A 15113-nucleotide genomic window follows, 5' to 3' on the forward strand; every position below is an offset into this window, starting at 1 on the left:
CAACCTCCAGCTTGATCGCTGACAGACTGCCACACTTCGTATCACAGATGAAATATAAAAACACTCAGGCAATGTGTTGTTTTTTTATCCAACTTTATTGTACAGAATGCAAGAGAGAATTTACTGAGGCGGCTGTCCACGGCCACGTCCAAACCCACCTCTCTGCAAGAAAGAGAGATGAACCGTTAGTAACAATGGTTAGTAACACTGACAAGATACATGATCATAAAAACTGCTGGATCACTAGTTACTAAGAGGCACTGCTCTATACAACCTTGGAGCCTGAACACAGCAGAACACAACTCCCACTACAATACAGGGAGGCTGGTTGTACAGCGCTAGTAAGCATGTGTACTCTGCTACACCTTTAAGACAAACTGGTGCAGCATCAAATTAATGCTAAAATCATCAGGGGTCACATTTGTTAAAAGATGCATTAATGTTCACTTGCATCCACAGACTAGGTGTACCAAATCTTCACTGGAACAGTACTGCTTGAATTCAGGTACATGACTTAAAACAGAGCAATTTAAGACTCGCTCCATATCAGGGTAAAACTGTGAGCATTGTTAAACATTCAAATCCGTTATTGCAGTGATCCTGCAACATTTCAGGAACAGATTTTTTATTTTTCCCCCCCCTGTACTTACGAACTGGAATTCGGTTGCTGCTCCAGCACCAGCCTCTGCCTTCTTATCAGCACCAGCTGTGAAAGAGGTTAAAGAAATGAAAAACTATCCCGGACAGGCTGCTATTTCGCAGGGTGGTTGCTGTGGGCTCATTATAACCTGGCTGAAAGCACAGAATACCTGTGGGCTTGGTGCAGGATATCCCTATTGTACAGATAAGCACACCACCTGCAAAGTCACACACATCACTCCTTGAAACCAGATTCTAGGGAGCATCAGCTGGGGTCAGGATCAATGCCAGCATTGCTGGATTAATGGTAAATTGACACTAGCAGAGCCAGCAGAACACTCGCTTGCCAAAGGAACCTTTAGCTTCTTATATTATTCAGTTCCTACTGGTTCGATCAGATAATGCACCAAAAAGTGTGTAGAAAGGGCGCTGTGCACTTACGTGGAGCTGCGGAGCGTCTGTATGTGTCTCTGTCTGCCTCTCCACGGGCCAGACGAGCAGGGCGCTCTCCCTCCAGACCTGCAGAGAGTCAAGACCAGCTTTAACACACTCAAGAGTGGAGTTCTATTACTGTTTGTGTAGATTCAATTCTAGATCTAGTACAAAATATTTCATTTCTGAGTGGTAGTAGTTAATAGCACAGGCAGCAGTGAATCAAACATTTCTGTAATGTAACTACATTACAGGGACAGCTTTCATAAAGCGCTGAAATGACAATTGTAGCAGGTTAGAGATAACAGGCAGCGTTCCAAAAACTGATTAAAAAAAAAAAAAAAAAAGGTTTGAATGATTTATTAACGGACGTGGCTCTGTGTTTACCTACATCCCTGCATTTTTGGAGGCAGATTTTAAACTTTGCTAAAACCAGATTCTACAATTGTCATCTCGAGCGAAGCCTCATCACAAACATTTACAGATGACCATTCAAATTCTCATTACAGGTAATCATTTATCAAGTCCAAGATTAAATTCTAACATTTGAAAAGCCCTTTGAACACAATTAAATATACAATCCTTTTATGAAAAAATGCCTTTAATATTGAAATTAGCCATAATACACTGTAGTGCAAGTTTAAGTTTAAAACAATGAACACCCCAAGTCCCTACTTATATTCTTCCCAGATTATTCTGACACTTCTAGAGTAAGCCACCTTTCTCCCATTCAAGAGATTAACAATGCATAAGGAGACATATTTTGAAGACCACCATGAATCAAAGCAAGGAATAACAAATTATACCAAACTGATCATACATGGATGTGTAAATGAAGGCAAATGTTCTAATTGACATTCTTTGCTCCGCCACTAAGAGATCCGGTGCAGTGCAATGTAATGTGTTACACGGTAGGGACATTTTATTGGGCAGAGGGTCACCAAATACAACATTTCACAATCACTACAAAAGGACAATTGCCTGTATAAAAGTTGCCATTGCTGCAGTTTTCCGTGACTTGACCTGAAAAGCTTTCTTGTTTAAAGAACGTGGCTGTTCAAGGGGTGCTCTGCCTACCTTTAGGCCTGGGCCTGGCAGTCTCAGGGCGGGTCTGGCGCCGGAGGGTAGCTGGTACGATTTCAGGGGGTAGGTGCAGGAAGTCACGCAGGTACTGGATGCCCTCATTGGTCAGGTACCAGTAGAAGTGGCGCCAGGCAAACTGCTCCTTGACGTAGCCGGTGGATTTCAGAGACTGTGCCGAACAGGAAAAAGGGGAAGGATTATAAACTCGTACGCTGATGCACTCACAACTTAAACGATGGCACATAGTTCCACAAATTAGAGTAACCATGTATTCCTTAAGACGCTATGCAGCAACCAGCAGCAAGCCACTCGTGCAGGACACACCAGTGCTCTTAGTTTTCCGTGTTCACACTACAGGGCATGCAATGAAACGTTTAAGCAGTGGTTTGTTGTGGCTGAATGCTACACCATTAGGGCGTCACTCAGATCAGGACACACAGTGTCTAATCCTTCATGATGTGATGCACTGTGGTAAGCGAGTGTTATACATTTAACAATCCTAACTGAAAAGACACACCAGGCCTGAAGCTGCCTACCCCTGATATAGCACAAGGTATCCAGCCACAGCAAGCCACTTTTAAATGGATCCTGCAGCAGCTAGCTGCTGACATGACCATAAAAACACAACGTTAGCAATCCGACTCAAACCCCGTCTTTGTGCTCATCAGTGCTGCGTTTCTGTATTTGTTGGTGCCCCGGGCCTCACCTGCATGGCCTTCATTACGTGCAGGTTGGGCACGTTCTTGTCAGCCAGCTCGGGGTGCTTGGCCAAATGCACATCCTTCTTGGCCACCATGACCCCCTCCTTGAAGAGGAGCTCATAGATAGCAATGCGGTTCTTCTTGGGCATCAACATCTGCAGGCAAACAGAGGAGTTGAGAAAGGGGTACAAGGGACATGCTGTGTGTGTCCCACAAATACTAAAAACACGCTAACTTTTTTTTTTTTGGCAACAAGGTGCACAAAAACAGGGTTTATATTACAATTTACTGGCAGACTGGATCTGATCATGCAGATTGTCAGTTTCCTCCTCCTAACACTTGAGTGAGTCAAATGTACTTGAAGAAATCGTTTGAACACCCTCCAGCAGAACACCCACCTTCTGGGCACAAGTGTAACAGTGCAACATGTATTTTATGAACACTGCAGTGAGAAGTGTAAAGACTTAAAGTCTCCAGTTCCCCTCATTCACCTCTATTGATGTTTAAATGCAAAACACATACAAAAGATGTCACAGCGCCAACGTAACACGCTTAATTGTTGTAAAGCATTTGCTGTCTTGTTTTGACAGTATTGGCCAGCACGTCCTTTACGACACTGACATAAAAACAGTCGTACTTTTATCACGCACTGTGTGTTTTATAGAATAATATTTCTCAGTCTTAGATTGTAAGATGTTGACAGTCCTCGGTTAGGCCCATTGTGGGGAAGGAATACTTCACAGTGTTTCTATACTGTAAAAAAATGAGTCGTTTAAAACGGGCGCCATGAGCACAAACAAAAGCAACCAGCTTTAAAGACAACACTGGTCAATTAATTCGATAACCAAAGGTATTTAAAATCTGTCCAGGAGAAAGGGTGTAATAAGCATTCAGGCAGGGTCGAATGGACTGGACTAAACTACTAACCCCTAAAAATACTACCGTAGCATTACTGACACCGGACCGTGTGTGGGGGTCTCGGTTTGAGAACAGATAAACCGAAAACCACCGGACAGTCCGAATGCACAGCATCGACACGGTCACATAGGATTGAAACCACTAGCCATTAGACATTTCAGATGGGCTCCTATGAAGCACGTCTGTGTAAAAGTCACCCTACTGCCATTTTAAGTTACAATTTCCTAACTGAATAACTCTTTTTAACACACCTGGCTTGATTGGTAAGAGCTCGCGTCAGTGTTTTTGTTACATTTTTAACAGTGAGAGTTGCAGAGGCCTAGTCATTTCATAGGCTCGGTATGTTAACATTTTTTCTGTGCTGCCAAAACAGAATATTCACAAATAACCGAGAAGATGCGTTTATTAAATCAAACTGGACGCCGGAATACGGTGGAAAATGGTTATTTTGGTACGATGTTAGCGATACGATGCAGATTAAACAGCGAGATCTATCGCCTACCTCTACAGCTTGCTGTGGAACCGGAGCCGGAAAGGAGGGAGCATGCGCACAGCTCAGATTTATATGGCAGGAAATGGAGTTTGACGTACGACAGCACGTCACTGAGGACGGCGCCATATCTCACATGCTGTACGGAATGCAAAAGAACAGTTCCTTATGTGGTTAGCCATTTTCGCAAACTGCATTGACTCATGCTACATACTGCATCCCTATACTTCAATAGTGTTTTTTTATTGACGTTTGCCTGTTGAGCATATTATACTTGGGGAAAGAAAGTGCATTTCAGTTTCCCTATATGCCTCTATCTACACTAGGGCAGTTTGGGACGGCTTTGAACTCATACCCCGATGCATTCTGGTAAGTGTAGTCCTTCTGTGAAACGTACCCGAGGTGGGTACCAGAATGCATTGCGATGTTAGTTGAAAAGCCTGAACTGTCCTAGTGTACATAGAATCATATGGTAACCCTAAAAATGTATGTCATATTTTAAAGATTAGCCAACCTCCAGTTATTCTAGAAAATAAAATACATTAAAAATTAAAACAACGCTTTCATCTCCCCGCCAGCAGAGGTCGCTATAACTGCATTGCTGGTGCGCGTTTGACTGCAAGCACAGTCACCCCCCTCAGCCAAGCCAAACAGCAGCAGACCGACCGTTTAGTGCGCTCTTGTCAGCTAGAACCTTTCTGTCAGATACATGTCTTCACAGTATTAATGTTGATACTACGACTTGTCTGAGGGAGAGTTTGATTCAGACTTTTGGCAATATGTCAAATAATCTTAGACGTATACTAGATAGGGTTCCACATCTCACTTGAATCTATAGAACACTACAGATGAGCCCAGGAATTCCCATGAGTTTTTCATTTCTAATACGGTAGACTCTGAAGGTGCTATATGGACACCTTTAATTACTTGTGGACCAACTATAGATTCTTAATTTGAGAGTGAAGAAACCATTATGTTAATCGCAGAAGGGGTTTAATGTCACTGAAACATAACAATGCTAGTTATCAAAGCAGCTTCTTGGAAGGAGTAAATCCTCTCTTAATGGAAGCCCTGGCAGAGAATTAGCAGCTGAGATCCGGTCGATGAGTCCCGACGCAGCCCTAGCGCTGGGCTCCACTTTGTAATCAGCACTGATCTGTAATCAGAGCTCACCGCCTCCCAGCTGCGGACCGCATAAGAGAGCAACCCCCCTCCGTGATATGGTACAGGCATTGCTTATTCCACGTCAACTGCCAACACATGTGAAGTCGATATAGCCTTTGCAACAGGCAGAGTCACTCAGCTGTGTTGCTCACTGTCAGCGGGTGTTGACTGTTTGCTGCAGAACAGCCTGCATTTCCCCGGAGCTTTCAGAATCGTGCATCACTGCGCTCGCTCTCTCCCTCTCAAGAGTCAATGAGAATTTTCACACGTTATTAAAACGAGGCTAACGGGTGACACGAAAGGGGACCTGCGCTCTTCGCGGCTTTTTGTCTGCGAGAAACGCTCAGACTATGCTGTCACTCAAATCTAGCCTGTCACTAAATGATCTTCAGTGGCATCGCAGGGTGGCAAAGGTTATGTACTAAACGGTCGATGAGAGCGGCAAGGGCAGGCACTGTGGTATGAGACTGCCATTGATAGGACCACAGTGGGAATATTTTGACATGCATGGCAACCTCATATGGCGACGGATTAAAAAACTCTCTTCTAGTCTATATGGGGACATATGGAAGACGCAAATGCATGATAGACTCATATGAGGATCCATTTGAGGTCGCCATGCATGTCTTGAAAAATGACTTCTGTTTTGTGTTCTGGGTTAAAATATATTAAGTGCAATCAAATATGGACGCTGAATTGCAGATAATGGTATCTGATGTCGCTGTTTCTAATATTAGCCTTACAGTGTAGATTGAAGATAAAGATTTCTAAACTGGAAATGACCACTAGGGACATTAGCAAACGGGGATAGATTGCCCTTATTCATTAATTTATGGCCATTACTGTAGTGATGATCGCGCAGAGTTTCTCCTCGGCTACCGCGCATCTTCTGACAGTAAATAGCCCCACACTAGGGAAAAGAATCTCGTCCTAGGAGAGATAGGAGAGAGGCATCCGTCTGCCTTGCCTCTACACGTTCCCAAGGAGACTGTAGCGCACCCGCCTCCAATTTACCCGACTGAGAAAAACAACACACGCACACACGCACACACACACACACACACACGCACACACACGCATTGCAATGGATAACATTAATTGTTTTCTTGTTATAAATATTCATGTATATGTCCACGTCCTGAATTTGCACACACACACACACGCACGCACGCACGCACACACACACACACGCACACGCATTGCAATGGATAACATTAATTGTTTTCTTGTTATAAATATTCATGTATATGTCCACGTCCTGAATTTGCACACACACACACGCACGCACGCACGCACGCACGCACACACACACACACACACACACACAATAACGTGAATTTGCTAACTGTGTGCTTCATTCAGGATTTTAACATTGAGAAATATTGAAAAAGGTACTGTAAACCAAAACGTAAAACTGAATTGCTAAAACGTTAAATGCATTTCAGAGATACTCGTTTACCTAATCATAAATATGACTATTAATAATTCATATATTATTAGTAATAACGATAATAGCAATATCTTATATAATATACCGCACACACCAACCAATATATTGTTGTTATGAATGATATGATTGACCGTTTATAGCTTTGCACTTTTTTGCACTCAACGTGTTTGTATTATTTAGGAGTCAGGTAATAAATACCTGTCATTGCTTATCGCTTAGAGGTGTTTTACATTGCTTAAAAACAAGCTAATCATTAATATGTATAAGCTGTCTCGCATAAACCCCGCCCATCTTATTAATATGCACCGCAAATTTGCGCAGCTCCCCCTCGCTGTTTTTATCAAGATCTCGCGGATGCAGCTGGGCCGCTTACAAAGCGGGGTCACCTTCTGTCGCTGCAACACAGGCTGGCAGCTTTCGCTCCATACAGCTGGACTGCCGCAACCCGCATCGGGTAAGTCAATAATTATACAAAAAAAAAAAGTAATGCCTGCAAATTCATTCGGGTGTATTTTATTCATTTAGACTGGTACTGGTTTACCCTTTACGATTTGAGGGTTGCATTTACGTTTCACCTGTTATAGTATTACCTGTGTTGACTTTATTATGTTGACGTTATTTTTCCCTTTTAATGTAGTTTGTATTGATATTTCTTATTACATTTTTTTTTTCTAATAGAGAAATCGTTTTCGGGGCATGTGATGTATTAATTATACGGGACTAGCAAATACAATAGAGAAGCAGGGTTTCTGTAAAACCAAACCACGAGCTATCAAATAAGAAAATTAAATATTTTGATTTAAAACAAGCAAATAATACCCGAAGTAGAGTTTCCCATTGATTTGACCTACAGATCTAGCTAAAGAATGTGTACCTGTTGTGATAACTAGATTCGGTGGAAAAACACAAATGCAACCTGTATTGCAATGCCTGTCACAGTAAACAGTGCAGCACAGTGCAGAGGAGGGTTAGTGTATAGAAGACAGTTCAGTTATTTACAGTAGAGGTAGTGCTGTATCAAACTGTTGTAGTACATAAATAGACCTCATACACACCGTGCTCTACGCGAATGGATAGCGGCGCTGCATGTATGCAATGAGGTTATCGTGATGTCTGAAAAGATCAGAAAACGCAACCTTTCACACCTTGCAGACTTTTCTAAATGTGTTATATTTATTAAACATTTTACAAAAAAAAAAAATCTTGATGGGGAATTTATAAACGAATAGAAATGATTACGGTCTGTATGGATTTACAGTATAGTCTGTTTATGGATTCATTGGAAGTTGAATATAGACTGTGCGTCCTTCAGTATTCATCAGCATATAAAGAATAGGATACTAGTGTAATACCATAAACCCGTCGAGGAGGATTAAAGAAGAGAGATCAATTGGGTTTTATTTATTCGTAAAGAAATGCAGTGGTGGAATCCCAGTGTTTAAACAGGTCTGTGTTCAGGTGCTTTCATTGAGTGAAGTAGCTGCTCTTCAGTTTGAATTGCCTGCTATAGACTTGTAAACTAGATCAGGCTACAGTGAGTGTGTTTATATTAGTGAGCACCAGCACCATGGAGTGCTACAGCCAGTGTAGTACCAGAAACGAGATGGCGCTGGCTCTGACATCTCGGAAGATGGCTAGTGTAGCCTTACAGAAATCTATGGCAGGAAACTACTGTAGAAGCGAACACAGATTTATAAAAAGCAAAACAAAAAAAACCCCACAGTATCTGAGTGATTTCAATCAACTTAGAGGCAAAGTCAGGCAAATAAGAAATTGAAATTTAAAGCTACTTGCTTTAACCTCAAGCTTCTGGGTCTGATAACGAATTCCAGACAACCCAAGTGGCCCGCGTTTCAGTCATTGTACAACCCTCAAAATAAAACCTGTATGTAAGATCAGTGTTTGGGTGATTGTAAAAAAAAAACGAAGTTGGTCATTATCAGCATGTGATTGCATGTGCACTCCATTCATTGATAGGGTCTTGATTCAAGATGCAGATGATATCATTGTAAATGAAACAATTTTGATTGATTGCTTGAGTAACTGTTTGATCAATCAACCCCTGGCCACATGATATAAACGAGAACAATGACTGTTTGATCAATCAACCCCTGGCCACATGATATAAACGAGAACAATGACTGTTTGATCAATCAACCCCTGGCCACATGATATAAACGAGAACAATGACTGTTTGTTTGGAGAGAGAGAGAGAGAGAGAGAGAGAGAGAGAGAGAGAGAGAGAGAGAGAGAGAGAGAGAGAGAGAGAGAGAGAGAGAGAGAGAGAGAGAGAGAGAGAGAGAGAGAGAGAGAGAGAGAGAGAGAGAGAGAGAGAGAGAGGTTTTTTGTTTAAACTGTTTATTTGTTCCTGTGTTTTGTTTTGTTAAGTATTAAGTGTACATGAAAAGCACTTAACTTGCAGTTTCTATGCCACATCCTCTTAAAAATAATGACTGTACACTTTAAATACCAAGCCATTTCAACACTAGGAATAGAAGACATCCTTTCCTGGGCTTTTTTTTTCTTTTTACATCTAGAGCTTGCAGACACGATTGCATTGCAGAGAGGAAAAGACTTCATATCATACGCTGTAACCAAAAGACACCCACTGGAGTAAAGCAGCAATCGAGACTCTCAGGCCTTGGGAAGTGGGTTAATGCAGTTCAATTCTATATGTTATCAGATGCATGTGAAATAGAGAGATGTTGGCAGAGGTGTAGAAGCGGGTAAACCTTTGTGGTTTTCATGGTGGGCTCTAAGGGTACGCAGAGATGCCCTGGGATTATGTGCATGTCAGTCAGGGGGTCGTGCTGCATCGTGGGTTAAAGGGTAATCAGAAGAGATTCGGCCCATCATTAAATGCACAGAGTCTCTTTATATAATAAACTGGAACATGCCTCAGCTTTAACCCTTGGCACAGCCAGAGTTTGCTTATCACAGGAGAGTAGAAGCGAGTAACACTGATTTCATTAAATGGGAAGTGGGTAAACTCTGTGCATGACTGGATGTTGGCTTTAATGGTTTTACATTAGTAAATGTAAAGTTATTTAACATTCAGTGTTTATTCATAGGCTAGTTCCATATTCGCATTAGTGTTGTAGTCTCATACACATGGGTGCGGTGGAAATGTATTGTAAGCTCAGCTGGGGTGTTTCCTGTTCTGGGTTTAAACGGTTAGAGTTTTAGGAAATGAAACCAATTCTGGCACCTCAAGCCTGTCTCAGAACTGCAGCGTTGTGGATGTAGCTGAACATTAATGCACAAGTCTGCCAGGAAGAGATCATGTGCAAAGTCAATGGGGAGTAGTCTGTTCAGCAACTCTTGTTTCAAACAGGCGCGTCGCTTACTTCCGAATGCTTGCTGCACTGAATATTTTCTTATTGTGTGATCATGAAGGAATACAATCATCTTATTGCAGCCCTGTCTTTTTAAATAGTGGGTACGTGGTCCCATTGCCTCAGTATCTATTCCACTTCCCCATAGTAACCTGCATAGTAAGTTAAATTATCATTAAAGGGACATAAAAATAAAGGAACAAAGTAAACCGAAAGTGTGATTGCATCGTAGTTTTCTGAGCTTACCAAATCGAGTCGTGCCTTCTCATTATGGCACAGTAATAAGTTTGTATTGTTATTAATTTCCTTCAGTGAAACCCTGCAGTGCTGTATGACGCACCTAAAGGAGGCTGTGTGGTCCAGTGGTTAAAGAAAAGGGCTTGTAACCAGGAGGTCCCCGGTTCAAATCCCACCTCAGCCACGGACTCATTGTGTGACCCTGAGCAAGTCACTTAACCTCCTTGTGCTCCGTCTTTCGGGTGAGATGTAGTTGTAAGTGACTCTGCAGGTGATGCATAGTTCACACACCCTAGTCTCTGTAAGTCGCCTTGGATAAAGGCGTCTGCTAAATAAACAAATAATAATAATAAATGTTGTGAGCCAATTTCCAGTGGTCATGTTTGCTGCTTTGTTGCACCAGGGGAAAGGTGTGTGTGAAGGGAGCAGGCTCTAGTGCTGAATCATCTGCTCTGCCTATTAGCTGGTAATTGCCTGATAGGATATCCCCATTGATAGAATGCGTTTTCTTTCTCTGTGTTAATTACTTTTGAAAGAGTTACACCTGGGATTGTGACGCAGTTTGTTTAGCCCAGAATAACAGAAGCGTTGCTGGAGCTGCTGCAGGCATCTCTGTTAACGGTGTCGGTACAAAACCAGTAATGAACAAACGGCTTCAAAACAACCAAGACTGGAGCCATCTCAGCACTGGCACTAAAAACCAAACAGCACCAAAACAAAGCACCTACCCTGGAAGTTACTCCTTTATTATTGAACCCAGTAGTTGTTTGGCAAAAGATGTTCGCTGAATGCAAAGTCTTACCAGAATCAATAGAGAATGGGGCCGAAGACTTCAGAAACAAGGATACCACATTCTGCTATTTGGAAGGCTTCATTTTCAGTGACATGTCAGCTGACAACCCTCCCCACCCGCTCACTTAACACACACACTCAACACATCAGTCATCGTAATCCAAGCCAAGGAGACTCTGCCCTTTAAGAAATGAATTGAAAGGTTCCTGCCATCCCCTTTAAAGGGATTGCGTCGTCATTTATTTACACACGGTCAATAGTTATTGAGCAGAGGGAAATTGGAGAGCCAGCGCCGGGCAGTTAATAAGGATGATGAAGAAAGTTCAAAGTGTCGCTGGCTTTGCTAATATACAGGTTTCAGGTTTGCAGCACCACAGAGCTGTGCAGAGTGTAACTCTAGAAGTGGGACAGGGTGTAGATGGAGCGCTCCGGGCAGCGAGGGGTTGAGGTCGTCATGTCGGGGGGTCTGAGCTCCAGGGATAGTCACCCTGAGCGGTAGAAGCAGTGGGACGTTAATATTCGATAAGCCCTGCTTGCTGTAAGACGAGCCTGCTTATTAAAAGAGTGAGTTGAGGGGTTACAGCCCCTAGGAACTAAAGGAGGAACTTTTCTGAGAGATGTGAATCAAGGAAACTGGGGGGGGGGGGGGGGTCCCAGAGGGACAGGGCAGTTCGTTTTCGGGTGGGGGCATTCTGAGTTTTATAACATCCATTCTTAAAATAGAATCGCATTGTCAAGTTTTATGATTTCCATGTAATGCAGTGATAATACCCACATTACATTCTACATTGAACGTTTCTGTTTAGACACAATACGTGCCACTAGCATTAACAGAGTTAGGCAGTTGATCAGATTGCCTGACCCCCTGGGAGACTCGGACTGATACACTGATGGTCCCGATGATCTGGAGGTCTGGGAGCTTCTCTGTCTGTGTCGCCTCCATGCCTGGTATTTATACTCTGGTAGCTCAGAGACTGCTTGACTACAGTTTGTTTCTGTTATCTTACTAATTATAATTGTCAGCAATAGAAATCAGTTACTCAGCTGTTACTGCACGCAGGTGCAACCAACCACAAACTACTCTCCTTTACAAGCTTACTGTTTACTGCATTTCTCCTTCTCCATACTTTCTAGCACATGCCTTATCATTTTACGCCTAAGGCCAAGTGGAGTTGCCTTAGCAACTGTACATATGGCAATGTCACCTCCTGCAAATTGGTGTAACATTACCAGCACATTTCATATGATTACCAATACTGTGTCACTCTACAGATGCACATTCAAAGCCCTTTCATTGCAAGGCTCTGTAATCTATGCCAGGAGTCTGTGTGGCTCTGAATCCAGCAGCAAGGACTGTAGACACTCTTTTTAAAGGCAGGTGGGTGTGCTGTTTTGTTCGGAGTGTAATTCTTAATTATAGGCTTCGGTAGGCAGGATGCCACATCCTTGTCGCTGGCTGCCCCTGGTTTGTTTGCCTGCTAGAGTGTTTCTTCCAGGGATGAATCTTGAGAGCCACACAGGTGGGAGTGAGAGCTGGTTCAGTCCTGGTGTAGTGTTTCTAGAGAGACACACCTCAACTTAGGCATTTAAAGCTATTATAAATCACATAGCAGCGACCAACCAATCACAGTGCAGTATTTGCCAGAATTCCAGTACCTCTTATTCTGTGATGTCATCCCGTGCATAGAACACCGCAACTAATTCCAATGTTAAAAACACACACACATACCTGCTACCTTTTGCAGAATGGATCATCCTATTAGAAAGGAATAGCTTTTACCTTTCAGGTAACGTGTCTTTGCTTTGTGATTATGAGTACCCTCTGTATGTGTGTGCACGGTTCTTTATACTTGTATTTTTATACCAAAGGGACCGGCTGGTGTGACTTGCTCTGAAACTTGCTGAACTGAGGCTGGCTGGCAAGCTGTTTTGCCATGTGTTCCAATGCACACAAGGTGGCCATCAATTTATAGAAAATGAATGTTCTTTGGATAAACTGAAGATCAAATAAAGGTTATTGTATGGCAATATGCGATGTATCCAGTTTTAGCTTCTGCCTAAGCAAACGATTACCGCTGACTCAATGAGGCTCTTGTGTCAGATTTTGAAACTTTATCCCAAAGTCTTGTGATGTTGTGAAGGCTCCTCACTGTGCCCGGCCGCTTGTGTTGCTGCCCGGCGGGGGCACGGCTGCGTGGATGCGACGTGCCTGCCACTGTCTCTTACTGTTAATGAGCATTCAGGGAACAGAGAGGCTCGCAATGAGACAGGGTCTGTCCAGGAGTCCCAGAACACTGTCCACAGAGATGTATCTACGGACCATTCCAGATACTGTCAACACTACCAGACCGCCAGAGCCTGAACCATGCAAAGCAGAGTGGACTGAGATTGTACTTTACTAGTGAAGTGGCTGTAACCTGTAGATCAGTAACAAGCTTCAGCTTCTAAACTGACGCTCTACCTGCCTGTGTAACTTGTAGCTGTGACCCAGTGTAAGCAAGGGGGCTAATCCAGCTTTAACACCATGGCTTGCCTTATGTGACAGCCATCTAATAAGCCTGAATATATCTCTTGGATTAGTAGTGTGGGGCAGTGTGGAGTAGTGGTTAGGGCTCTGGACTCTTGACCGGAGGGTTCTGGTTTCAGTCCCAGGTGGGGGACACTGCTGCTGTACCCTTGAGCAAGGTACTTTACCTAGATTGCTCCAGTAAAAACCCAACTGTATAAATGGGTAATTGTATGTAAAAATAACGTGATATCTTGTAACAATTGTAAGTCACCCTGGATAAGGGCGTCGGCTAAGAAATAATAATAATAATAATTAACACAGAGGATGTCCAAAGTGTACTTTGACAATTTGGCTCATTAAAAGAGTTGAGAAAGAGTTTACTGCCCCTAGGGGCAGGGCAGTTAGTGTGTGGGGGAGTATGAGTTTTATATAAGTACATGAATATTGCATCATCCCCTTGTTGGCATATTGCATGTTTAATCAATCGCTTGCCAAGCGATCACCTTGAATGGCAGTGGCTGTACGATGGTTCAGCACAGGACTGAGGGGCAACACAAGGGCAGCCTCAAAGGCTAAATGGTACTGCAGCGGTACAACAATGGTGTGAACCAGTATACACCGTGGTGCCATTTCAGAACCACCTGTCCTCCAGATCTTTCCAAACTCATCCTGCCACCACCCTGTGCCGCAGGTATTAGGATCCCTTCTGAAGTTATGAAGGCGATATGGTTCTGACTTCCATTTGCCCTATAATGCCACCCCACTGGCACTTCTCATTATAAGACAGAGCACTGTCTCCCAACCACACTGTCCTAAAGGAGAGCATTGCATTAGCATGTAGAGTTTCGAGTAACACTGTTGTGTTTTCCTGCACTTACTGTAAGGTGTTCACTCGTACTGATATATTGAAACTCTCTCTCACTCTCTGACACACACACACACACACACACACTGGCACGGCAGTGTCTCAGGATCCCTGTGGTTGCACATTTACAACCATTCCGCAGTCTCTCCAGGCAGAGCCTGGGGGAAGGTGATTGGTTGACTACAATGCCTCGTTAATGTCAGAGCTGATCTTTGACCCGCTAATCTCCTGTCCTTGTAGGAGGGAGGAGGGACACAATCAGGGACGCTGAGGAAAGGTAGAGAGAGAGATAAGGAGCAAAGAAGAGGTAGAGAGAGAAAGTGAAACTCGGGGAAAAAGAGATTTAGCCACAGAATGTCATACAGAGGAGAGCTGACTTAAAGAGTGTGAAAGCAAGCAAGAGAAAGAACAAGGGGTGAGAATCTAAACTGGTACTGCTCGGAATTCCCAGGGACGACAGCTGGAATCTGGGGAACCGTGGAACCGGTGGGTGAGTGT

General features: G+C 43.2%; 2 protein-coding genes across 3 annotated transcripts in view; one reads left to right on the forward strand and one right to left on the reverse strand.

Moving 5' to 3' along the window:
• Positions 1 to 76: 76 nt before the first annotated feature.
• Positions 77 to 4378, reverse strand: LOC117426945 (small ribosomal subunit protein eS10). Its single transcript, XM_034911405.2, has 6 exons — positions 4276 to 4378; positions 2861 to 3010; positions 2149 to 2323; positions 1081 to 1158; positions 651 to 706; positions 77 to 162 (listed from the first exon to the last, which is right to left on the reverse strand). The coding sequence occupies exons 2-6, from the start codon at positions 3008 to 3010 to the stop codon at positions 121 to 123; spliced, it is 501 nt and encodes a 166-aa protein (XP_034767296.1). The 5' UTR covers positions 4276 to 4378; the 3' UTR covers positions 77 to 120.
• Positions 4379 to 7176: 2798 nt separating this feature from the next.
• The window catches only part of LOC117397911 (protein kinase C and casein kinase substrate in neurons protein 1-like), a 35512-nt gene continuing 27575 nt past the window's right edge, over positions 7177 to 15113 (forward strand). Inside the window, exon 1 of one of the 2 annotated variants that reach the window (XM_033996869.3) lies at positions 7177 to 7331. The gene's annotated coding sequence lies outside the window, so the exon portion shown is untranslated. The remainder of the gene's footprint in view (positions 7332 to 15113) is intronic. The other variant, XM_059005050.1, reaches the window with a different exon arrangement.

This window comes from Acipenser ruthenus, chromosome 30 (assembly GCF_902713425.1).
Source record: "Acipenser ruthenus chromosome 30, fAciRut3.2 maternal haplotype, whole genome shotgun sequence".
Lineage (NCBI taxonomy): Eukaryota > Metazoa > Chordata > Actinopteri > Acipenseriformes > Acipenseridae > Acipenser > Acipenser ruthenus.